This window comes from Xenopus laevis, chromosome 5L (assembly GCF_017654675.1).
Source record: "Xenopus laevis strain J_2021 chromosome 5L, Xenopus_laevis_v10.1, whole genome shotgun sequence".
Classification (NCBI taxonomy): domain Eukaryota; kingdom Metazoa; phylum Chordata; class Amphibia; order Anura; family Pipidae; genus Xenopus; species Xenopus laevis.
In genome coordinates this window covers 122,267,516-122,294,476 of record NC_054379.1, presented here as the reverse complement: position 1 = coordinate 122,294,476, position 26,961 = coordinate 122,267,516, and the positions used below count along the sequence as shown (strand labels likewise).

At 37.9% G+C, this 26,961-nt stretch overlaps 1 protein-coding gene and 1 non-coding gene across 2 annotated transcripts; both read right to left on the bottom strand.

Annotated features, from left to right (window-relative positions):
• kpna4.L (karyopherin alpha 4 (importin alpha 3) L homeolog) lies at positions 1 to 25,755 on the bottom strand. Its single transcript, XM_018263746.2, has 17 exons — positions 25,338 to 25,755; positions 17,793 to 17,837; positions 16,253 to 16,342; positions 14,861 to 14,890; positions 13,450 to 13,502; positions 12,352 to 12,447; positions 12,182 to 12,267; positions 11,523 to 11,609; positions 11,080 to 11,249; positions 10,209 to 10,253; positions 9,837 to 9,968; positions 8,761 to 8,889; positions 7,056 to 7,160; positions 6,904 to 6,975; positions 5,301 to 5,463; positions 4,351 to 4,442; positions 1 to 3,691 (listed from the first exon to the last, which is right to left on the bottom strand). Exons 1-17 carry the CDS (start codon positions 25,404 to 25,406, stop codon positions 3,593 to 3,595), a joined length of 1,563 nt encoding a protein of 520 aa, XP_018119235.1. The 5' UTR covers positions 25,407 to 25,755; the 3' UTR covers positions 1 to 3,592.
• On the bottom strand, positions 10,682 to 10,976 carry LOC121394011. Its single transcript, XR_005961471.1, has one exon.
• Positions 25,756 to 26,961: the final 1,206 nt, after the last annotated feature.

Genomic DNA, 26,961 nt, shown 5'->3' with positions numbered 1-26,961 from the left:
GAGGTTTCACAAAAGAAATTTATTTTCCAAAGATAAACTTTCACATTATGGATGACACTTCTTAGCAACTTAAAACATCCTCTTTTTGTTGCAGTGGGTTTTTACTTGTTTGGCAAGGATACAAAGCAAACCCATAACTCTGCCTTAATGCAGGAATGCTTATTTATTCAATCAGAATACAACCCCAATGCAATATAAGCATTTAAAGGGAAAATATACCCTACTAACAGAAAGTCATCTTGCTCCACCCCCCAAGAGATAAGGGTATAACTTAGTGATGACAGAAAATCCATTTTATTTTTACATTTTTAATTCTAGAGGGAGCTGCCATATGATTCAAATTCAAAGAGTCAATAGCCTGTGGAGAAATACGTAGGTCTATATGGCAGTTGCAAATACAATTACAGGATGAAAACATGCTGTACATACAGTGAGCTCTTTCTCTACTGTGTAATGGATAGAAAATGGAAAATACATTGTTTAGCTTTTATCTTACCCTTTATTTTAGCGATACAATCCCCACGCCATGTGGAATAAAGCTGCTTAAATGAAGCCATAATAATGGTCAATCAGATTTAATGCAAAGCTTTTAGAGAAGTGTTACACGCGTAGGAAATATTTAGTAGAGTCCAAACACTCAAAAGCTGGAGTCCTGATTTACAAGGTGAATTCTCTGATGTTAGACGTTTAGTTTAGAGCACAGCTGCATGCTCTCCATGCGGAACATCTATATTGAATACAGGAGAGACGACAAGTTTTATGAATATCCTAGAGAGTATGTGCAACTCCCAGCAGCTTATTGTTGCCAGTGGGATACAAGAAGTTGTAATTGAACAACTGTCAGTGATATTTACACCAGGTGATACTATACATGACAGGGTTTGGTTTAAGGGCATCCTGAGAAAATGGTTGGTCAGGGTAAATGCTTTGGGTAATGAGCTTTGTTTTAATATTTAAATCCAAGAAATACACTTGGGGTCATTTATCAACACTGGGCAAAAATAACCCATGGCAACCAATCAATTTGCTGCATTCATTGTTCTACCTACAGCTGCCTGAAAAAAGCCAAGCACTGAATGGTTGCTATGGGTTACTGCCCAGTGTTGATAAATGAGCCCCAATGTGTGGCCCTCCAGCTGTTGTGTGTTCGACCCCCCCCCCCCCCAATTGCAAGAAGCCCTCCCTATTTTGTAAGGTTCTCTCAGGTACATGTGTGTGTAACGTCTAGATCTGTAAAACTCACAGGGTTACCCACCATCTCACTGGGATCCTTAGGCCTCTGCTCCTAGACACTGTTCCATCTTTCAGGATGGTTTTTCTTATGTTATTGTATTTAGAATTGTGAGCATGCAAATGAATTAGCACATCATGCCACTGTATGGCAGCTAATATGGCAGCTGCTATCCTAAGCAAATCAAGAGCTTCTAGAGCAGTTTACTCAGGTATGGTAAAGCATTCTGTAGAATAAATATAGTCTTATAGCTTGCACTTTTGTGACTAATTATTGGCAATAAACTGCTTCGTAGCTTTCCTTCTCAATTAGATCACATTTTACTCTTAGTGGGTACACAGATCAGAACAATACAACCCAACAGCCATGGTGCCTCCGAATCAAACTACTGGGAGTCATAAAAAAAAAATTCAAACTTTTTACACAATCCCCATGAATAGGAGGGCTCGAAGTTAAGGTTGTGGGGTTTTGACAGACTAATGGTTATTAAGAGTCCATGTGCATCATAATATGTCTGAAAAGATGTGGTTATTCCAATCCCACGCATTGTGTGATTCATTAGGTATTGTATGGATAAAGGGAATGGGAGAGAAAAAAAAAAAAAAGATCCAATAGAATGTTTCTTAAGGTTTATGCTTTATTCCCCATGACAGCCTAGCTTGCTTTCTACATAAATAAATGTACAAGCTAGTTTACTGCCGTTTCTAATTGTAACCTTAAGCCATACTTCAGATGACAAAAATACTCTAAATCCAACAAATTATAATCACAAAATAATCTTTATCCAGTCTACAGTGTTTCAGAATGACCATTTAACTTTAAACACAAAGTCGCTATATCTAAGCTAACGGTGGCTTAACCTTGCGCGTCTGAATAACAGCAAATTGTTGTTCATGCAACACTTGTGCTCAAGGGGAAGGCACAGCATTTCCAACAATGAGCCACCTTAGAAAGAGATCTCTTAATAGAACATAATCAATGCTGCTTTGAATTTAGTGTGCGCTACCTCAGGGCAGAGGCGGTTCTCCAAATATAAGAGACTTGCATGCAAAGAATGCAAGTTTTAAAAGACAATTTTAATCTCCCTAAAGTGGCTCAAAAGAGATTGTTCACGGCTGCCTACATCTAAAGATAAAAAGGTTGTAAAACAAAGAAACTGTCGGCATAGCAGAGGTGTTGATACCATGAGTAGATCTAGTCACACCTCCTAGTAATCTGAAAGTAGCAGTACATACGCACCAATTCTCAATTTAGACATCCCCGTATCATTTTCATAGAAAACAAAAATGTTGAAAACCAAAGTATTTGAAACACCGCACAGCTTCTACCACAACTGAAACTTCTGTACAGGACTCAACAGAACGTAGCTAAAATTAAACATGCAAAGTAATTATGTTCTCTCTGAAAATGAAAGGGTGGCTTCAAATAACCCACATGGTTTCCTCTCTCTCGATTGGTCTCCCCTTGTACTGTAAGGCTGTCCTTTAGCTTTAGGGACAGTCCTGGGTTCCATGCAGAATTTTGTACACGAATCAGCTCTGATGATATGGAACATTTTGCAGGAACACATTCATCAGGTGCAAATGCACAGGGTTGCCTTCACAATTTCCTTATTTTATGTGCAGGAGAAAAAAAAATATACAAGCCGTACAAACAGAAGTTAAAAATGGAAAGAAAAAAAAAAGTAAAAGAAAGCAAACCAGCTGAGGAGTAACCCAAAATCTGCTGCTAATCATGTCTTTGTTTTTATGTCCAGTGTAAGGTAACACTTATGATTTTGTGATTTTCTAGGTTTAGTCAACCCCTTGAAGGCGATTCAAGCTTGCATGCGTTCACATACAGCACCACACCCATACTCTCGTTCACACGCCACTCCAGGACTGGGAGTCTGCATCATGAGTGAATAGCCTCGCGTTCGAACAATGAGCCTGGGTTCACAACTGGGTGTCCAGACATTCATTCAATGCTGTCCATTCATACGGAGCTTCTTAGCAAGGCCTGGGCTTAATCTCCTTGGACTTGTGCGGGCATCCTACCCATGTGTTTCTTTTATGCTTAAAGGCTTGATGATGATAGTACTGCATTTCATCAATTTCTCTTTCAGGCACTGAAGATCTATGACCTGTAGCCTTTTTCCTCTGCACAACCTATATAAGCATTCGGTGTGAAGTGTTCATTACATTTGCCACTCACTCTCACTCGCATCCACTCGCCATCTTGACTTCATTTGCTCTACACTGTCATCCAAATGAAGTCCTCACATTTCTTTCTCCGATTTAATGCAGCAGATCCCATGAGCCAAGCTTGATGGATCAAACCAGTTTTCAGTGCTGCAATGTACCTCACTTCCAACCATTCCTCCTAAAACTGGAACCCTTCAGCTGGTACGTTGGCAGATGAATTGAAGCCGAATGTTCCTCCCTGGATTGTTTCTGGGACAAGGCTAGAATCTTCATCAATCTGGAAAGATTACAATAGATTATTTCCACCACAAAATGTATACCAAAGTATCAGATAAGTGTTGGTGTTGCTACAACAGGTAGACTATCATACATATATGGTTTGAGTGTCCCTTGATTAAAACATTCTGGAAAGAGGTATTCAAAGAAATCCAAAGAGTGACTTCCTCACCCAATAATATAAGCCTCGTATAAAAGGACGACTATTTCAGTAGTTTAAAAACATCAAAGTCCTGACACGTTTCATATCAAAGATACGTAGTCATAAGCTATACAACGAGTGACGTATGGAGTGCTTGCCAATTTCTTCTTTGATTGCGCTTAGGTTATCGCTACTTAAGTCTAGATAAAAATCTAAAATTTAAAATTAAATGTACTGGTAGCGACCAGGTTTTTATGAATGCATTTATGAACTGAGCTGCACCGATTGACGTATCCTACTGCAAATAACCATGATGATTGTCAGCAGTACATTGCTATGACCTGTGAAATATGTCAGTGACACTTTAGTTGAGTAAATCACAAATACGTATACAAACTGTAAAAACAAATCTGTGTGTAACCGATTCATTAATCAACACCAACAAAACATGGAATTTGGCAAAAGTGGACTAAATATATACTTGCAGAAGGTTTATGCGGAAACCATTTTTAACTTACATCCGATGAGAAAAACTGATCAATTATTTCAAATGCCAGTTTGTAGATATCTTCATTCTCGTGGCTTTGTAGTTGTTCTATCTTTTCCAGGCCTGTAAAACAAACAAATGCACGCAGTGAGCTGTAGTTGGGCAATTTTAACTTTGTCACTTTTTCTTGTGATTAGATTGTGGTGGCATGGCAACTCTATGTTTCAAATTACACTTCGGTGCTATAAGACTGTCGCAGCCCCATCCATGTGTGAACATTTAATGGAAGGGATGTGAATTACCAACTGAAATCAGAAGTGTCTCTATTCTATCAGATTTTAAGTATCTCTTTGTGAATATGTCTAGTATTGTGGCACCATTACCACAAGGGTAACAAAAACAGCCTCTAATCTATAAACAGACAGATCCGTATAGTCTGAAAAGCCTTTCTATAAGTCGAGTAAAACCGAGTATAAAAATACGCCATACACCACAGGATAAAATCCAGGCATCACAGTGTAAAATCCAGCATTCTAGCAAAGCTGTGCAAAAGAATTTTGGCATGTGTCAGTGAAGAAGTGTTAAATTCCGGACCTCAGTGTTTGCATTAACGCACAGCTATATACATATAGGCTCTTATACACCACTTATTACCGTTTACACTGTAAAAATTTTGAAACAGCTTGATAAATAGGCTTCTTAAACGTGCCAGTGGAAAACAAATGTTCCAGTGTATTTATAAACCAATATACAGGCTGCGTTTCTGAAAACTCAGCCTCAGATAAATGAACAGATTCATAAAGCTTCAGCATATTTCACAAAGCTGTAAAGCAGAGGGTATCCCTCAAACATGAATCGATAAACTGATCGATAAAGAAAGCATGGATTAAAGTAGTAAAAACATTAACGCAATCAAACAAAGCTGCAACTGCAGATATAATAAAGCATCTTCCTGAAATATCTCAGCCATACTGAACATACCTCCACACTCTTCAATAAGATTGGCTATAGTTTCAGAATCCTCATCAGCCATTTTTAAAATGTTGCTTAATCCATCCAACACAACTTGAATGACTTGGGGATCTTTGACGGTGAGCAGGTTGCAGAATGGAGGGATAACATTTTGTTGGATAAGATATGCAACCTGAAAAGGAGGGGAAATGGTAAAACGGTGTGCTGGAAAAAGGAAACATTTTCCTCTAAATTCACAATGGGACACGATTTATTGACAGTGGTTGAGTACTTCAGTGAACTGTAGACCCTGGAAACATTTGCAACTGGAACAGGTCTATTTACAGTCTTCATTCACTTGCCTTTGCAGGTCATCATAGGAAAAAACTAATTTGGTGGAGAACTTGGCCTATTGCATAAGACTTCTGGCACAGGGAGAGGTTGCCTGCATTTAAATTTGCACTTCTGTGGGGACAAATCTCCCTGAAATGCTTTCCCAGCAGCAACAAAGTAAATTGTTAATGTGAAAACATATGCAGCACTTCATTTTCCGTAGTTGCCTGAAGGTGCCTCACGAGGGCATCAATTCTCCCCACTTGCCAGAATGAGGGTTTCATTTATCTATGGTGTAATATTGCTTTCAAAAAAATAGGGGGCTTTAATTTGGTGCATGTATGCCTAAAGGGCTAGTTTACCCCAAATCTTTTGGTATGATGTGGTCTTGTTATTCTAAGAACTTTCTAGTGAGCTAACTGGTTTGGAATTTCAGTAATTCTATATAAGTTAACGTAAAAGGTGAACCAGACACTACATTTAAAATGTCCTAAATCTGAAGTATGAAGTGCACCGAAAGACTGGAGAATTGCTTAGTAAATGGTTGTCCTTTTAGATGACAGATGTGCATGTAGTTCATGTGAAAACCATGGATATTCATTAAGAGTTAGAAGTAGCTTTAGCAGATAACTTTTCTTGGATAATAGAATATATCATTGCAGGGGTGCCAAGACTGTAGTGCTGGCCAACGGCTATTTTTTTTACAGCGCTCGGACACTGTGGAGTTGACCACCTGCTACAAACGATATACAGCATTTATTTGTACACAAAAATAAATAGAAACACAACCCTTTGACACTGCTAAAAGATCTTCTGTGCGGTTTCAGTAACGCTGGGCTGGGGGCAGCACAATCCTTCCATAGGCTAATTACAATTGAAAACAGGACTTCGACCTATGACAGGATGGCCCCACCCCCAGCCCAGCATCGTTGAAGCAACGCAGAAGATTCGTTAGTAGTGTCAGCGGGTCGGGCTGCACAAAGGTTCGTGGGGAGGCTTTGAGGTGAACTATTCCGGGTTTAGCACATACTTGAAACCGACACCAATTTTAAACATGTCGGTATCGCTTTAGGTGGTACTTTCCATGTGTATTATTAGAAGGAAAGAAACCAGATAGGACAGACATCACATATTATCCTCTGTTAAGCACAGAGGAATACGTAAAATATCAAAGCAGGAGAATTCCCATAGTTAATTTAGCCCCCACAGGTTTCCATGCTGCCATACAACACTCAAATTCCCATTGCCCAGGATAATACAGTAACAAATGTATATACAGGGTTTGAAAAATATTACTCACTTGATCTTTTCTTCCACTGATTGTTAAATTGCTTATAGCCCAAGCAGCTTCCTTCTGGGTTCCAAAATCACCCTACAATTAAAAAATCCATTAAGTACTTTTGTACATCCTTATCGTAAATTAAACCCAAGCCCTATAAAATGTATTATTACCTTATCCAACAAGTGTATGATCATAGGCACAAGGTTGGCATCGATCACTGCTTGAACTTGCTGCTGGTTGCCTGCAGTGATATTGGACAAGAACCATACTGCCTCCTGCAAAAAATGTATAGTATTTATTAAACTGCTGGTACTGCAAACAAAAATATCAGCTTTAGAAGGCAACAGCTTGGTCAAAAATATGGTTTGGAGATTAAAACAGAAGGATTTCAAGCACTTAAGTGATACGGACATTAAAAATTCCCCTTTCAAAATATTACACATAATTATTACTGCATTAAAAGTTATATAGGTCAGGTTGATAGTTCTTTTGTGGATAGTTCTGCTTTTGTAAGTAATTATTACTTGAAGTTCCTAAACCTGTCTGTTTTGCAACCTGACGGTCACATCTTAGTCTGTCAGTTAGCGTTTCTAATGCTAACAGACTCCTGCTGCACAAATATGGCAGCCCCCTCATAGAGGAACATGGGGGTAAGAAAGGTAATGTAAAAGCATCAGACAAATACTTTTATGGCAAAATTAAATAGCTTTCAAAGATAATGTTATGATGGATATAAAAAAAGGTTATTTTCTGGTATCAGTATCTCTAAGTAATAGACTGTTGGACAGCAGATAAAAATATATTGAAAGGCAAGATTTGTCTGTTATTTTATGAGAAAACTGTTGGGTAAAATACCATTAAAACTTCAAGAAGAACTTCAGAACGGCCTAATTTATCTTGCTTAATTATCAGTGCTCTTGTTTAGCATCTATAATATTAGTATCATTTTCTTTTATCATTTAAAGTGGACCATCACCGTAACTTTTTGTATGATGTAGATCGTTTTATTAACACATTTTTATTGTACAGCCTTTAGGTTCACAGCTCTCTGGTTTTAAGCAACTGCTGAATTAAAGAAAGCAGGGTATATCATTTATGAATCCCCAATTTTCAGTTTCAAATTGAAAAAAAAAACCAAAACAAAACATGAAGATTAAAGGGAAAAACAAGTAGATTAAGGTGAAATTTTCACATATGGGATATGTTTCAATGTGGTGGAAAGCTTAGAACCTCTTTAAAAAGCAAAGTGTACTGGCATATGTATCAGGAACAGATGCAAAAATCTTAGAAAACGCTGCTTCTGCATAGGAGATACTCAGGCAAAGCAGTGTTAATTTTGCCACTGGTTTACTACAAACAGCTAATGCGCTTGCTCTACCCAAATAAACAAATATATCCACTGCAATACTGCAAACAGGATTTCTGACTTCTTTGACAAAATGCAGCATCCAATGTGTATTGCTGCTTCACCTTCAAAACATTCTACATTAAACTGATCTTTGTTTGCACTATGGCTAGTTCGCCAATGTTTAAAAATGTATCTGCCCGTGCACAATGTTGGCAAGCAGATGTTGTACTGGTAGGAATGGAAATAAGCATGGGCTGCGGCACGTCTTCACTTACTGCTGTTCTGAGGTCAGCCCAAACCAAAAGAAGCCAAAGAAGGATCAAGTCCTTTTTCAACTTCAGGCCACATTGGGTGCATCAGCTTTACCAACCTTGACAAACAAGCAAAACTAAAAGCATGTACTGTAGCTTAAGCTTGGCAAACCAAAAAAAAAAAACAATTGTCCTCCAGAACTTGGGTTCAGTAAACATGTAAAAGTATTTCCTTTGGTTATACAAGAAACGTAAGTGTTGCATGCAATAGCAAACCTTATTAATTTTTTCCTTGGCATGCGTCAGCAGTGCTGGAAAATGCAACAGCGCATCACAATTTAGGACAACCTGGGTCTGTTCGTCAGTTCCGGTAACAATGTTACCAACAGCTCTCAAAGCAGCAGTCTGAAAAGCAAATTAGAAATGCATAGAAATGTCACAAATGGAAGAAAAACCAATACTGCAGCCTGCCATCTATTACACACACAAAATGTATTAGGCACACTACTTTATAACTGTACCCCAATACATAATGTCAAAAAAAAAAAAAAAAAATTAAAACTTTTAGTATAGTTTCTCTTTCATAAACTGAGATGCAACAATCCCAGAGATAAGAAACATAACGACAAGGCAAGAGATTTTCTACGGCAGAGTAGTTATGAGCTCACCAAGTGGGTCACAAAAAACTGTACTCTACTAATCCTACAGGTCCCTCAAAAGATGAGAGCAGAAGCTGATGTTTTTAACACCTAGAGGCACATTTATCAAAGGTTGAATTTATGAGAGTTTTTAAAAACTCCCCTAAATTCAAAATTCAACCAATCGTAATTAATTAAAAAAAAAAAAAAAAAAGGCTGCAAACAACTCCAATTGATCCCTGGACCTTTCCCATGGACGCAAAAAGAAATTTGGTTGGTTTTAGGTGGTCAAATTCTAATTATTATAGGGATGATACCCCGAGAAAATCATTAGATTTTTTTTTTTTTAAAAAAACTCGACCAAATTTGAACTCCCTAGATGAATTTAACAGCTTTGACCATATAATCAAATTAAAAATTTTCAATTCGACCCTTGATAAATCTGCCCTCTAGTGTTATTTAAAATCCTATTATAAAGGTTTCCACTGTTTGTATTTCAAGTGTGTGCCACTTGAGGTACAAACAGTGCAAACCTTGATAATAGGATTTCTGCACATGTTAAAACGCAAGAAGGCAGATACCATAAAGTTAAAATTTATCACTGGATTAAAGATGGAAGGTTGGAATCCTTAAGTGTCAGATTTTTGCTATAGTACAACAACTCTATTATAATGCCACATTCTGTTTTTTAGCTTATTAATAAAGGCACCATACCTGCACTTTAACTTCTGGGTTGCTCAGAAGAGGAACCAAGTTTGTCACTATTCCAGAGTCTATCACCATCTGAATTTGTTCATTACCAGCATCTGTCAGATAGGAGAGGGCCCAGACAGTGTCGACCAATATCTAGGCATAGAAGAGAGAAAGAGGAATAAAAAGATTTTTGTATTTTTGCTATTTAGCTACCATATACAGTACATACATGTAGACAACTGGAACTATCACCTGAACTCTTAATAGCAAACTCATTTATCATATTTCAGAATGACACAAAGCAAAAGATAGAAGAAATATTATAATAGTTTAAAAAGATATATACATTAATACATACATACACAAATGAGGACAATATACATGGAGACTTACATTTACATCTGTATGGTGTATAAGCACACAGAGTGCAGGAAGAATCTGCCAAAATAAAAGATTGAGGGGGAAAAAAAAAAATTAATCTACACTATTAAGTTAGAATAATGTGATATATTGTTAGAGAACTCTAATCACTGCTTTACATAAAGAGTCTTGGCCTATCCATAGAAGAAGAAGTTGAACGGATACCAACTAAAAAGTATGATTGTCTTGAAATTGAAGCAGACGCATGCAACTATGCTCAACATGGACCAGTAAATCCAAATTGTATTAAAAACTTTCTTCATTTACCTAAAAATAAAAGGTGTACTAAAACAGGTAATAATGGCTTTGTTATTACCCTAACTACCCAGCATTCTCTGCCCTTGTGTTAATCTGCCCTTATATGCACAGATTTGGTTGGGCAGTTTGGCCCCTTTTGACCATATTCTACAGCCATCTGAGCAAATACGTCAACTGTGAGAACTTCTTTGGATCAGATCACGAGTACATGTAAATCATGCACCCGTTAGAGATGTAAGGGTGCGCAGGTTATTTAAGGGAGCCGATGCGGGCTCTAATCACAGGTAATGTTGCAGAGAAGCCCATCACAGTGCAACATCCCTCAGATGCACTCCGAAATCCGCAATGTATTTCAGAGCCCCCTTGCAAATAACCAAAAGTACCACACAAGCATGCATACACACCATAAATGGAAGTTATACTATATTTACATTCTACAATTAACATTCACTCAACACCCCAATCTCAATTTCATCATTTCCAAAGGAGATTCAAGTGATTTCATTTTGCTCTATCCCTGGTGGTTTACACAGAACCAATAAAAAGAACCTGGACTGTTTTGAATAGTATTAAAGAGTTATTTTACCTCCTGAATGGTCTCCATAGGTGGCGGTGGATCTTTATGACGGCACAAATTAACCATTACCCAGGTAACGTTTCTTAGGAATGTAATGGGAATGGATGGATTGATAAACGACAGCAAAGGTTTAACCACACCTAGGCTGATCACATAATCTCTGCACTGAGGTCCATCACCTGTTTAGAATGTATACTTTATATCAGTAATAACAAGAACATAAGAATAAGAAAAAAAATTTACAGCATGGACAGGGGTGCACGTACTTCATACTTAATAAACAAAACTAAGTAAAGGTACTAAAACATATTGAAAAATTAAGTACACATGAATTTACCAGGGCTGTACCACTCCCTTGGACTTGAGTTTACAGGTATTATATGCATTTACTTTAGAACTGCAGGTTTCTATAGGATAGAATAGAAAAAGCAATTGAAATAATAGTATCCTACCTATAATATTCCCCAGTGCCCAGACTGCCTGCTCGCAAACATTTTGATGGGGGGAATGCAATAATCTTAAGAAGAGTGGAACAGCATCTGTAAAGCAATATTGTGAATTAGGTACAGCACAAAGTCTTGTAAATCTGAGCAGTCCTATAAAAAGATTTATGGCATGCCCAACAAAAGAACCATGCAGGTTTACTGAATGCACAAAGCTCAGATGATATGAGCAATCATAATTGGTGGTTCGGGAATTTTGTAAAATATCTAAAGTTTCTCATCTCTGACAAAGTTTATAAGAAAATGAAAATACATCAACAAATCCAAAGAATACGTTGTGCACTTTAGTAATGCCTTTGTATTGGAATCTTAAATCTGTGTAGATGCTAAAAGATAAAATGAAACTTTGTGCAACCAAATATCTACAAAATTAAAACCCTATACTAAATAACAAGACTGCCATGTTACTGAAAATACCAGCTTGCTGAAGAGAGGATGCCGGGTTAAATGCCAAGGTAAAGATAAATTGGCATGTGATTAATTCTCCACACTATAAATACTGCCCATTTAACAAGATTCTTGCAATGTTTTGGCTACTTGTAAACTACATAAAGCATAGTTCCGCTATCAGCATTAGGAAGATGCAGAAACATTAGTACAATACATACTTGACTGAACCACAGCTTGTGTTTGTTCAGATGTTCCAGATGCAATGTTTGTCAAAGCCCACGCAGCTTCAAACTGAAGAGAAGGGCTGGAAAAGGAACAATATTGAGTAGTGTTAAACGTGTTAACCAGAAGATAAAAAAAAAGAAAGAAAAAGTTACAAAGTACTTACTTATCATCTCTCTCCAGACAATGAACCAGAATGGGTAAAATTCCAGATTTAATCAAGTCATCAATTGGTGGATTACGGTCACTAGAGAGGAGTTTTCTAAATAAAAAACAAGGAAAGAAATGCATCAGTTGTCAACAATACATCTGCAGATCGAAAACCTTAAATCTTGCAATAAGTGCACCCAAAGGTTTCCTATAATTTGATTATCAGCATTTTAGATTGCTATTAAGAATGTCAGCCAACCCTTCTTTGCAAATAATGTGCATACACTGCTTGATGCAGGTCCTCTCATATCATCTTTACTGGGGTCAATTCAGCAGGAGAAAAAGTGAAAGTTTTGCATTGGCCTAATCATGCAGATGGATTATGTAGAAAGACAGTAATGCAAGTCTATTTACAGCCCACAGACACATTAACGGACATTCCACTTTAAGAATTTTTTCTGTACAGTTCAGTATTCATGGTGCTTTCAAATGTGCCAAGTTCCTGAGAAAGCAAAGCACCCCCACACCATTACGCTAGCACATTTTATTACTGGTATGATGTTCTTATTGTGGAATGCACAAATTGATTTACACCAGACACAATGCTCTATTTTTCACTTGTCGGTCCATGGCTGACTGATTAAGTAAGAGGGGAGTTACTTTTCCATGAGTGATGCCATTTGATAACCTTGTTACTTACATAAACACAACAATAAATAAATGCAGTAATGATTTCAAAATTGTGATGTTTATTCACACATCCTCCCATTATCATAGCCAATGTCATAAAAAGATGTGGGGATATACAGTAGATGTTTTATATTGATAAGAATATTTAAGTGTTGTGAAACAGATAGAAGAACCCAGCTAATAAGCATCTACTGCTTTGTCTATTTTCTCCACACTGAAGTCTCATGTACAATATGGTGTATGATCCTAATGCAAGCAAGTCAAGACAGAACATATTTGAAATCCCACAAATAAAAAAAAAAGAGGGCCAACCTTAGACATGCTGACATTTTTTTTTTTTAACAGACCACAGCTTACAGAACATTAGATTTGATTCTTACAGGAATCACATTTTGTATTCTTACTTTGTAGCACCCCAGTTTACCTTGCAGCTTGCACAGCACTCAGCTGGATGCCTTGATGATCACTTGATGCATTCTAAAACAAAGAATTTAGTAATTAGTTAGAATATAAATCTAAAACCAATATTAAATGCAGTTCAGTTGAATGTCCTAATCAGATGGTATTTTCTAATCTGCCCGACAGACATCAGGATGTTTCTTTACATTATACAAACAATTTTAACTTTTAAAAATCTGATTTCTGGAACTTTCACATGGTGTTTTTACTTAATAAATGATGTTAGTTATGTTTAGTTCCCTTTAAAGGGGTGGTTACCTTTAAGGTAACTCGTGTTATAGAACGGCCATTCTAAGCAACTTTTCATTGGGTTTTCATTATTTTTTATAGTTTTATAGTTATTTGCCTTTTTTCTTCTCACTCTTTGCAGCTTTCAAATCGGCATCGCCGACTCCCTTCTAAAACACGAATGCTCTTTAAGGCTACAAATGTATTGTTATTGCTACTTTTTATTACCGATCCTTCTATTCAGGTCGTCTCCTATTCATATTCCAGTCTCTTTGTCAAATCAATGCTTGGATGCTAGGGTAATTTGGACCCCAGTTACCAGATTGGTTAAGATGCAAATCAGAGCATTGTTGAATAAAAAAATATCACTCTCTACATCATTTAAAAAGGTGAACCACCCCTTTAAAGGCAGCTGTTAGAATTGATACAATAGTTGCTAATACTCCACAGATACTGTTGAGAAACGTATCAACTAAATGTTGCAACATTGAGCTACATCTGAATTATTGAGCTGCCAGACTGAAACACCAGGGACATAGTAACATAGTAAGTAAGGTTGAAAAAAAGATACACCTCCATCAAGTTCAACCTCTTAGTTTTTTTTTCCGTTTTTTTTTATCTGCCTAACTGCTAGCTGATCCAGAGGAAGGCCAAAACCCCGATCTGAAGCCTCTCCAATTTGCCTCAGAGGGGGAAAAATTCCTTCCTGACTCGAAAATGGCAATCGGACCAGTCCCTGGATCAACTTGTACTATGATCTATCTTCCATAACCCTGTATTCTCTCACTTGCTAAAAAGCAATTCAACCCCTTCTTAAAGCTATCTAATGTATCAGCCTGTACAACTGATTCAGGGAGAGAATTCAACATCTTCACAGCTCTCACTATAAATAACACCTTCTGAAAATTTAGGCGGAACCTCAAACTTTAAACTGAAATTTTGGAAAAACAGTAAAAAATAAAAAAAATGGAAAGTAATTGAAAAAAGTATTTATTTCTGGTGAACAATCTGAAAACAATTGAACTGAAAAAAAAAGTGTTTGGAAGGTGAACAACCCCTTTAAGATATGCATGGACAAACCACACCAAACAAAAACAATCCAGGATCCAAGTTATGTAAAAAGGGAAAATAAAAAAGGAAGACAATACCTGTACAATGGCTTCCAGTGAAGTATTTTGCTGAGAGTAGAAAAAAAAACCAAAAAACATTCAGAACATTTCATCGACACAGTTAAATATTCCATTACTATAGAATGATATGTTATTGAAAAAAGTGTTTCCTGAAATTCCCCTTGCCTGTGTGAAAAAGGGCATTTACACCCTGATGTTACGAGATAACTCCGCTAACTGCCCTACACAACAAAACTAAGGCATGGTGATGGGTAGGATTATAACTAACTGGTGAATGGAACTAATAAAACCATGACCCAAAGGAAAAGGGTAAATGTGCCAAAATTATTAACTAACTGGTCTGCAAGCTGGGTTCAAAGGCATTCGGGTAAAAATCAAGACCCAATTATGATACACACTGATGATGTCTAAAAGCAGACCAGAGAGGCAATAGTAAAAAAGACCTAAAGGCAGCCTGTCTTACAAAGTAAGGGTGAACACTAAGAAAACTGACCTGTAGAATCAATTTAAAAAGAAATAATCTACCATCCTTAAAATGAATTCACATTTGTCAAAATAAACAGGCCTATATAGGGTTAAATGCCTATAACAAATAGGTTTGATTGTCTGCATGCTGGTTTCAGAACCAGTGCACATTGTATTATACACATGTTTCATTTCTCTCCATAGTTGCCGCTACTTTATACATCTGTGACTTTCAATGAGAACAGCAGGTGACATCTATAGTTTACATAAAAATGGCACGTTACACTTAAGTCTTCAACAGCCTATTGCAATTTATAAAAATGACCTATACAAATTGGGAGGAAACCATGATGGTGTGCATTTGACTCACTTTCAATCCCTTCACCATTTGAATCTCTCTGGTTTCCAAATAATCTGTGTACTCCTCCACCTTATGGTGACCAGTAGTGTTCTCAGTTAGTTTTGCAAGTAAGGTGTGAGGTGGGCTTTGGGCACGGTTACTTGCAACACACCATGGGAAAGAGGCAAGTGAAGGGGGATAAAACATTTTTTGGAGATTGAGATAGTTTTTATGCATTTTTACATTCGCCCAAATAAATCAGTTGGGTCATAAATTAAGATTCCCCCACTTGTACTAAGCATTAAATAATACATGCTGGTTCCACTGTATAACAGGTGCTCTGTTCTCCAGATGATGAATCTAGAGTCAGAAAAAACATTATCTGTTGCACTTACAGAATAACATGAGTAAAAGGAGGACTCTCTCCAGTATGGTATCCAATAGGTATTGTGGCCAACTAGTTATAATCTGCATTATCATTTTCTGCTCCAGAAAGTCTTAATTTCTAGTAGAGGTTAATTATGCTCCTCAATCACTGCCCTTGGGTGTCTAATTACACTAAACTCTTTTACTCTCACACAGATAACGAAACACATTGACCTTACCACTCTGAAATCTGCATCAACATCAGAATCTTCACAAATATCTTCATGGGGAACATTTCTTCTTTTAAGCAAATGCTCATCTCTCTTATTCTGTAAAGCAACAAAACAAGTACATGAGAAAGTGATAAAAAATAGAGAACTCATTATATTAATTGTATTAAAGAAGGTAAGGAGAAGTCGGAAAAGTTCCTCCTAATGACCACAAACTGTTTCTAAGGTACGTTGTTGATTTACTTCAGTACCAATTCACCTATATACTGCCTGAAATCGGTTTTTATAGGAGAATGGGTGAACTAGAAGCATAGGACTCACAGGACAATAAAGCATTCAGTGATTAGAAATCTACATAGTGTTAATATAAAAAGCTCAAAGAGGAAGTTATATGGCTTTAAGCAAAGCATTCGGAAAGCAGAACACACTGATCAAATTTCACTGTAATTTGTTTAAGAAAAAATTGTACAACTTTTTATAAAAGTGCAAAATGCAGGTATTGTTTAGTAGGTGTGCTTAAAGGGGTTGTTCACCTTCAAACAACTAGTTGTTTTCAGATAGATCACCAGAAATAATGACTTTTTTCCAATTAGTTTCTATTTTCTATGTGGGAACGTTTTTCTAATATAGCTCTGGGAGGGGGGTCACCAACCCTGTAATTTTTTTTTTAAATTGATCCATTTACTTGATACATTTCTTATCTTTGTCCCTGCTGAGCAGAATCTCAGAGTTTCATTACAGGCAGCAGTTATAATTGATACAATAGTTGCTAATATTCCAGAGACGCTGTTTAGAAATGTATTAACTAAATGTTGCAACATTGTAGCAGTTTAGAGTCTGAGACTGAATTACTGAGCTGCCAGACTCAAACACCTGAGACACAAACATTCAACTTTAAACTTAGATTTAGTAAAAACAGTAATAATGGAAAGTAATTGAAAAAAAAAAAAAAATCTTTATTTCTGGGGAATAATATATAAACAACTGAAAGTGTTTAGAAGATGAACAACCCCTTTAACCACTTACTGAAAAATAGATCATTCTTATTTGGAAATATATGGTACATATTATTGTGGTCTTTAATGTAATGTGGGAATACTTTACAAGTTTGCACACCACAGTAAATGGTATGCAATGAAGTACACTTTAGATGGAATAGTTACACATATTTAGAGTAAATACGGTTAGGGCACATAAAAAATAACAATTATTCCTTAGATCAAGACAAACTTAAAAGCCAAACACAAAAGGGGCTGCGCCAGGTTGATATTTAAATGTATTTTTGGTACCTTCTGATGTGTGGCTTTCCATTCTAGAGAAATTCCATATATACAACACCCAAATGGTTCTCTCTATACCTTGGACCAACATAACCAAAAATAATAAATGAACAATTTGGCAATACATAAAGTGCTTTCCTGAAGATTTTGTTCTGCCCCGTTTCTAATTAAAATAGAAATGGGGCCATTTTTCATTCCCCATTACTAGCTAGAGATAAAGTAAAATAATGAGTGATTGCACTGTTTACAATTGGAAATAACTATGTTACCTTTCTCAGTTCCACAACAACTTCATTCCTCTGTCTTCTCATGCTCTGAAAGAAAGGAAAATATATTTAAATAAAAGCATAACTTTCCGGACAACAGCAACATTGTATTGAACTCTGAGTGCTTTAAGAGCCACATATACAAAACTAGGGATGCACCAAATCCACTATTTTGGATTCGGCCAAACCCCCAAATTTCACGAAATATTCGGCTGCATACCGAACCGAATCCAAATTTGCAAATTAAGGGTGGGAACGGAAAACATTTTTTACTTTCTTGCTTTGTGACGTGATTTCCCTCCCCATCCCTAATTTGCATATGTGGCCGGGCAGAAGGATTAGGCCGAATCCTGCTGAAAAAGGCTGAATCCCGAACCGAACCCTGGATTCGGTGCATCCCTACCTGGAACAAACCAAGTTCAGGGAGACCGAATTTCAGCTTTTCATCAGTTTTCCTAATGGAAATATCTAAAGTTGCTAGACTAACCCTCTTGGTGCACAGAGTGTGGAGAATGAACATATTCGAGGGGCATCTTTTTAATTTTACTTAAAAAGAAAATAATTAGGTCAGTTAAGCCTTTGGAAAATCAGGAGGACCGCTACATTCCCAAATGGGTAATTTGTTCACATGTAGAACATTAAGGGGAAAGGATCAGATCACACAGAGGCCTGATGTCAACCAGTCAGGACTCAAACCACAATCCTGTATGGTCAATCTGGATTTTCCAGCATTCCTGATGAACTGTGGCCTAGCCATGAAGAGATATTAGTCAGAAAGGGATCAGGCCCCATATATAGGCCAATAAAAGCACAATGGAGAACATCCATTTCAGCAGACTTGACAGTGATAAAGTATAACTTTTATAACTAGGAACCTTCACAGTCCCTATCCAAGAAATATGTAATCAAGCCACCAATTCAGACCTGTAATGAATGGAAAATGCCATCCCTACCAGTGGTGAATGCTCAGGAAAACACCAGCATATGCTATAGGTAAAGCATTAGCCATTCTTTTCATTTGCAAGGATAGACAGATAAGGGAAGGGAGTTAAAGTCAGGCCTGTACTGGGATTCATAATAGGCCCTGGCATTTCAAGCACACAGAGGCCCAAGCAGCCCACTAAATAGTGACCGTCTATGGTATCCAACAGCAGCCCCTCTGGCAATTGCCAAAATCCACAAATGGTCAGTCTGGACCTGGAATAGACCTGTTTTTTCATGAGCTCATTGAATAGGGTTTGTACTGAAGACACCTTTTGCCTGTTTTAATTAAAAAGTATGTTTCTGCTATTTCTGGCCCTAGATCAACTGGCAGTTAGGCAGGGTAAAAAAGGTAAAAGGTTGATGGACGTATCTTTTTTCAACCTAACTTACTGTGTACAAGAATATGAAACCAGTTTAGCCTTAGGACTTGTGGTCACTTGCTGTCCTGCAGAGCAATGAATGAGTCCACTGAGATGAGCTAATTTGTTTAAAGGTTGATTAAGAACTCTGAACAAATTGCCCTGTTTATAGAGATGTTCAGAGGAAAAAAAAACCGAATGGCAATAGGAAATAAGTTCTATTTATTGTGATAAATGGACAGTATACATGGAATTCTAATTAACGGAACAAGTTATCTTTTATTATTGTTCATCATACACATCAATTTCCACTTTTGGAGAGCTTACGGCCAGAGTTCCCCATCACATTCACAGCACTACTACTAGGGTCAATTTAATCAGGAGCCAATTAACCTGCCTGCATATCTTTGCTCTGATGGAGAAAACCCAAGCAGAAATGGAGAGAAATTCCTAGTAGATAGCATCCAGGTCATCATAGACCCAGACAGATGCAAAGCCACACAGTAACCACTGAAACTGCCTCCTACTCTACAATATACGACTCTCCTAATGAATCACATGTAATCATATGTATGGCTATTTAGATATACAATCAATGGGCTGATTTCAGTCCAATAAAAACACGTATACCCAACATATAAGCAAAATTTACACAGTGTAACTAAGTGATGTTTGCTTGAATTCAAAAGAATTCAGCTGCAGACTTGGCAAGCTAAAATCCCCGTTCCAAAGTACACAGTGTACTACAATAGAAAAGCAATGGCAGTCACAAGAGCAATGAGTATGTAGTATAAATTTAGAATGACTTTGAAATTAGATAATGTAGCATAACATAGCTAAAATGCAATTCTAATGACAAAAGAACGACTATAAAATCTCACAGCTTTTCACACTTAAGCAGGTTGAAAAAAATTTAATTAAATGCTTTTGTTATGTTCTTATAAAAGGACAGTCAATTTCTGGTAGAAACAAACAGGCGTTTTAAGAAGAGACAGAAGCACTAAGGGGTTATATCAAACAATTCACAGCCATAATCCTGCACCTGTTAGAAATAGATGAGCAAAGAGGTAATAGTAACTATTAAGAGCTGTTGCAACCAGGATGCAAGTTGTGTTATGCAGTTAGGCATATTAAATGGAAACAAAAACATTTTATAAAGCAATACATTTTGAACAGGGCAATCCACGTGAATCTAAAAGCAGCCTCAAAGGCCTGTTTATTCATGCAATGGAATTCATCTTCAAATTAAATTGTATTGTAACAGGTATGGGACCTGTTATCCAGAATGCTTGGGACATGGGGCTTTCCGGATAACGCATCTTTCCATAATTTGGATCTTCATACAATAAGCCCACCAGAAAATCATGTAAACAATAAAGCAAATATGCAGGTTCTGCTTGCAACAATGATTAATCATCTTAGTTTGGATCAAGTACAAGGTAATGTTTTATTATTACAGAGAAAAAGGTAAGCTTTTCCGTAATTGGGAGCATTCTGTATAACTGATCCACTTACCTATATTGAGGTACTGGCCATGATAACCATTACCCCCAACAGAACAGAAACATACCCCAAAGACAGAGTGAAATACAATAATATATCCTTATTCACCTATAACATGTATAATGACCTGTTTTGTGGAATGCTGAGGAGCTTGAGGGAGTGCTTCTACTCAAGGTTTCTAGGCTACGGAAAAATCGGGTGCTTGAAAAGCCAAAGACGGCCCTGTGGATCCTTATTCTTAACAAGCCTTTCTTTATTGGCACAGTGCTGTTAACCACCTCGCATGAACATAATGCAACAATGTTCTAAGCTTGTGTGGACAGAGTCGGAAAAAAAATCGCCTAGAAGTGTGCACACATACATAGCGCTATAATGACTTGAAATCACTGCACACAACATCCAAATATCACGCACAAAAGATATTTGAAGTACAGATATAGGACCTTTTATCCAGAATGCACAATACTTGGGGTTTTCCAGGTAACTGATCTTTCTGTACTTTCTTCATACCACAAGTCTACAGGTATAAGATCTGGAAACCAGTTATCAAGAAAGCTCCGAATTAGGGAAAGGCAGTCTCCCATAGACTGCATTTTATCCGAATAATCCAAATGTTTAAAATGTCCTTTACTCTGCAAACATAAAACAGTACCTTGTACTTGATCCAAACTAAGATACAATTACTCCTTATAATTCATATTGGAGGCAAAACCAGCCAGTTTACATGATTTTCTAGTAGACTTAAGGCATGATGATTACAGAAAGATCGGTTAGTTGGAAAACCCCAGGTCAAGAGCATTCTGGAGAACAGGTCCCATATATTATTCTAGAAAATCATTTCAACATTAAATAAACCAAATAGGCTGGTTTTGCCTGCAATAAGGATTAATAATACCTTAGTTGGGATCAAGTACAAGCTACTGTTATTATTACAGAGAAAGAGGAAATCATTTTTTAAATTTTGGATTAATTGGATAAAATGGAGCCTACGGGAGTTGGCCGTTCCGTAATTCCGAGCTTTCTGAGTAACAGATACCATACCTGTCGACTGAAGAGCTACTATTATCTACTGCTATTACTGAGGTCCAGTGATACAACATTTGGTGTGTGGGGGGGGGGGGGGGGGGGAGAATTCACATACTGGGTCATATTGCTAGCAAAAGGAAGGAAAATAGAAAATTTAATATTTAGGGGTTTGCGAACAGATTGAAAAATTATTTTGGAAAAAAAACCTTAGGTTTCCTTCTAGGTGAATAATTCAGCTGGTGCAATGGGATGGAATTATATCTTTTAATAATGGGTGTCACTTGGATACAACGATGTGAGCAGAAACTTGTCAGTTAAATAGCAAGAGAAGCCAGCTGGACTGCTTCTGGGCTTTAAGTCTATGGAGTATGCCAACTTTTTTTGGGTGTCAATGACAGTGTGTCTTGGGTGAAGCATTCCATGTGAATTGCACCTCTGTCCTAAATAGACTATGCTCTGTCAGCTTAGAACTTAGAATGACAGCTATAGTGCAGTCCTCAAGCTTAAGGACAGGGGCAGCTTTTAAAATAATGATAGACGATTAACTGCTGGTATAAGGTTCATTACTAGCAGAGCTAATTGCCCACGTGTTTAAAACTAGTACTTCATCCATGAGCAGAACAAATACGATCAAATAAGTCCTATTTGCTAACCTCACAACAAAGCAATATATGTTGCAAAAAAGAACCAGCAACACCAGGATTTAGAAACAACCAAATATATATATTAAGCGAGTACATACAGTCAACATGACGTTTCGGTCGTTTGGAACCTTTGCCCAAAAGATTGCCTTGAGACTGAAACATCCCGTCGACTGTATGTACTCACTTTATATATATTTTTAATTGTTACTAAATCCAGGGGGTTCCTCTTTGCACTTGGATAAAAAAGTATTTTGAAGTGGTGGGGGTGGGATTTTGACTATTTACCAAATAATACAGATATTGCTCAGTTCTTGGATTGGTCAGAATGTAATCTGCCAGAGTACAGTGCTTCAGCAGGTATGCCTGCTGCTCAGTTTGTTCAGTATCTGTATTATACAGTACCTGGCCGTTTGGCCCACTGCTGATACTCGGGAATGGAAAAATGGTACCACAGTATTCATTTTTGTGAATGGTGGTTGGCACGGATATAAAATAGAAGCATTTGCCCATCAGACTTGTTTGTAAGCAGGAAAAAGCAAAGAGTCATTTTTTTGAGAGCCAAATCTAGCATTCAGAGTACAGAATATGAAAGATACGATAAACTACATTACAAAGTAGAGATTGATGCTATATTAGTGAGTGATAGATACTTTTTTTTATCATGGATCAAATCAACTATAGATTAAGTGCACTCAAAATGCTTTTGTTAGTGTGGGCAAAGAGCCTTTTACTCTAACTCACACTTGTATGCATAGAATTTGCTGCCTAGTGATGCAATATGTTTTGCCAACAGGAATGTGATGGAGTGCAAAGATAATGCTTCCCAGTGAGCAAATATCATTGTTCCTATCTTGCTTGCAAGTCTTGAGCAAACAACTCAACTATTACTTTGTCAGTTGTAGTTTGTCTCCGAGCAGCCTCTGGTCTACATCTTACACACTGTTAGAGGTACTATGAGTAGTTACAAAGCACCGCCAACTAAAGTAAATTCACGCGGGTGTTTGGTTGTAACTTCAACCATGCTATAGCTTTGCTAAGGATGAGGAGTAATACCAGATAACAGATAAGACACTTGTCAGTACAGGTAAAGCACCTTGCCCAAATCTGCACTAAATTATGTCAATTCAGTTACATATTTCCACCAATTATAGCAGCAGCCTTAGCCCAAGTTCCAAGTAAGCTATATATTGACAAACCATTGTGATACAGTAACCATTCTGTTTCTGTTCTAAACTACCCGTAAACAGAGCGCAATAGTGGAATGAGACTTCTATTCTTATATTTTCATCCACATACCTCACAAGAGTCAATAGAAGCACACAAAAAAAATTGCAGGTGTGCAAGACAGGTGGTATTGGTAACATTGGACTGTAATGGAATGCTTTTTAGGTGGAATTAGAGCCCATCATCTTGTTATATTCATTTCCCCTGCAATAACACCACAAAATCAAAGTGTTTTAAAGTAATGAAAATATCATGTACTGTTGCTCTGCAATAGTAAAACGGATGTGTTTGCTGCAGAAACACTACTATAGTTCATAAGAATAAGCCACTGTGTAGCCATGGGATAGCCATTCAAATGAGAAAAGGCTCAGGTCACACAGCAGATAAGCTCTGTAGAACATAATGATGTTCTCAGTTATCCTCTATTTAACCTGTGCCATATAGTCTTTTTTCCCCATTGCTACACAGCAGCTTGTTTATATTAACTATAGTAGTGTTTCTGAAGCAAACATCAGTTTCACCATTGCAGGGCAGAAGTACGTGATATTTTCATTACTTTAAAATCACTTTCGTTGTTTTTTTTCCTTTGAAACTTGTCTATGGCAAGCTAGGAAACTTTATCTTTAATAGGCTAAAGTTTCATTGCTGTTACTTTGTATTCCTTATCTCTTAAGGCTCTCTCCTATTCATCCTCCAGTCTCTAATTCAGGGGTCCCCCAACCTTTTTTTTTTTTTTTTTCACCCGTGAGCCAAATTAAAGTGTAAAATAATGTTGGAGAGCAACATAAGAATGCAAAAAGTTCCTGGGGCTTCCAAATAAGGGCTATGGTTGGTTATTGGTAGCCTCTATGTGGACTTACAGGAGGCTCAGTTTGGCAGTATACATGGTTTTTATGCAACTAAAGCTTTCCTTTAAGACAGGAATTCAAAAAGAAGCACCTGCTTTGAGGCCACATCTAAGGAGTCGGAGAGCAACATGTTGCTCATGAGCCACTGGTTGGGGGATCACTGCTCTAATTCAAACCACTGCCCAGTTGCTAGGATTGGCCCCTAGCAACCTACAAAAATAGACACCCAACTGCAAGTTGTAAAAAAAAAAAAATAGCACTGTCTGCATCATAGTAAAAGTTACATTAAAGTTTAACTACCCCTTTATCGTCTGTGCCAGGAGTTGAAAATTCAAGAGTGTGAATAAAATAGATCACATGTGCATAGTTTAATTAACGTATAGGCTTTTTAGGTGTAAAGGGGAATAAACATTTTGTTTCTATGCAGCCAAAGTCTGTAATGGCAGTAATAATCGGGGATGCGGAGATGAAGACTGCCCAAGTGTGTGACAGTGTTATGAGCATGGCCCTATTCCGGGATTAGCATTAAAGTCAGGCAAGCAGGAGACAAGCTGAAGGCTAGTAGTGTGAGCAATACTGTTAGTGAGGGGAAGTAACAATGGCCTGGCTTTGGCCCTTTCAAGCAGTGTATAAAGATGGGAGCCGACAATAACACGTACAAATGGCCTCGCCGGAGGATTAAGTGTAGGAGGCCCAGAGATGTGTTCAGAAGCCAACTAATTGTACTGCGCCAGACAACCATCAGCTGGGAGGCCCCATTCACTCTCTCCACCCTCAAGCGCCACTCCCCGGCTTCCCCCGCCAGGCCTAGCAGCCAGGCTTCTCACTAACAGGCCCGCGCCGAACCGACGTCACAGCAGGGCCCTGAGAGAACGCGCCGCGCGTGTAGGTCGCCAATCGCACCCAGCTGTCCCGTTTTACCACAGGACGTAGGAAAGTAGAGGGGCAGGAAGTAACTACCTCCAGGTCGCGGCCTTTGTTCTTGAAATTCTTCAGCCGCTGGTTGTCCAGTTTGTCGTTGTCAGCCATGATGGGAGCGCCGGGCCTCTCGCCGCTGCTTTGCCGGATATGTTGTGCTGGATTACTAGAGCGCGTCTAACTACTAGCCCTTCTCTGAACCCTCACAGGCTGAACTAACAGACAGCCGAAAGCCAAAGTCCCTTGAGAAACCAAAGAGAACACCGAACTCAGAACCCTCTTGCTTGGCTGGAATGCCGGTAACAAGAAAGCCTCGAAGAGACACTGTCCCGCCCACATAGGAATCCCCGAAGTTGATTGGCTGTATACCCGCCGCGAGGTGGAGCGGGATTGCGCAAACTTTCGGGCTGCTCTTTGGTCCTCCAGAGACAGGGGGCGTGCCATTGCGCATGAACGAGATAGGGGGCGTTCGTGCCTTGAAGGCGTTTCGTAACTTCCGCCTGCGCTGTCACTAGATACGCAGTAACAACTGAGCTGCAGTTGACTAGATCAGACTGTACTAGCTGAAAAAGGGCTGCACCTTCCGCTTGGAAGCTGAACTGCTCCTGCTGATGAACTACATGTCCCACAACTCTCTTCTTTCTTTTATGTTTGTTTTAATAAACGTTTTCTAAGTATGTTGTTTTATGGTGTTGCTGAATCGTAATTTGCTTTCCCTATAAAGCAGCCAGCGACTGTGTAGAGATGTGTATCCACAGACCCAGTGCAGTCTGTATATTCTGATTATTAATCAGTCTTACTGTATCTGCTTTTATGGCAGAAATTATTTGACCTGTGCTGTTTTGATAATTTACGATGATCCCCAAGCTTAACCTCCCAACTTGAAACCCAGACCACACTGAGCATGTGTGTAGTCTTGGTCTTGCAAAGATGTTTAATCAAAGTTACAAGATGACAGCCCCCTGTGGCCAACTTTAAAAACATAAATCATTTGTTTAATTAGGCTTCTGGTGCAGTAAGTTTATGTTCAGTATACAAAATACTGCATTTCTATCATTATTCTATTTTAGACTTTAGTTCCCCTTTAAATCAGCTGTCATTTGCATGCGGGCATTAAAAAAGAAAGATAATCTTGTTTCATGGGCTTAAACGTTGGTTTAAGGGGAAACATAAACTGTTTAGGTTAACAGTATACTTAGTGGCTAAAGAGTTAGGCTAGAAATATTGTATATTACGTTTTGGGCTTCTATACCAGCCCAAGGCAACCACAGACTTTTAGCAGGGAAGATATGTCCCTCTCCAAAGATTCCCCAGTAGCTCCCCATCTTCTTTTCTGCTGATTCACTGCACATGTTCTGTGCTGCTGTCAGTTACTGAACTTTGGGAACCCACTCACAATATAATGTGTATATAGAATATAAATGTCACACTATAAGGCTGTGAAACCAGCATCAGAATTCAATAATCAGCTTGGACCACTACTAAAATAAAGATGCTGGTGATATGCTGATATGGCCTATTTAGGCATCTTTATTGTTAGGGTTTAGTTGCATGTTTACTAACATCGGTGATAAATATCTGGAAAGATTTCTGGAGATGTTGCCCAATCAGATCTTTGCTTTTGTTTTCTTAAAATGACCATACATTGGCCTATAAAAGCTGGCGA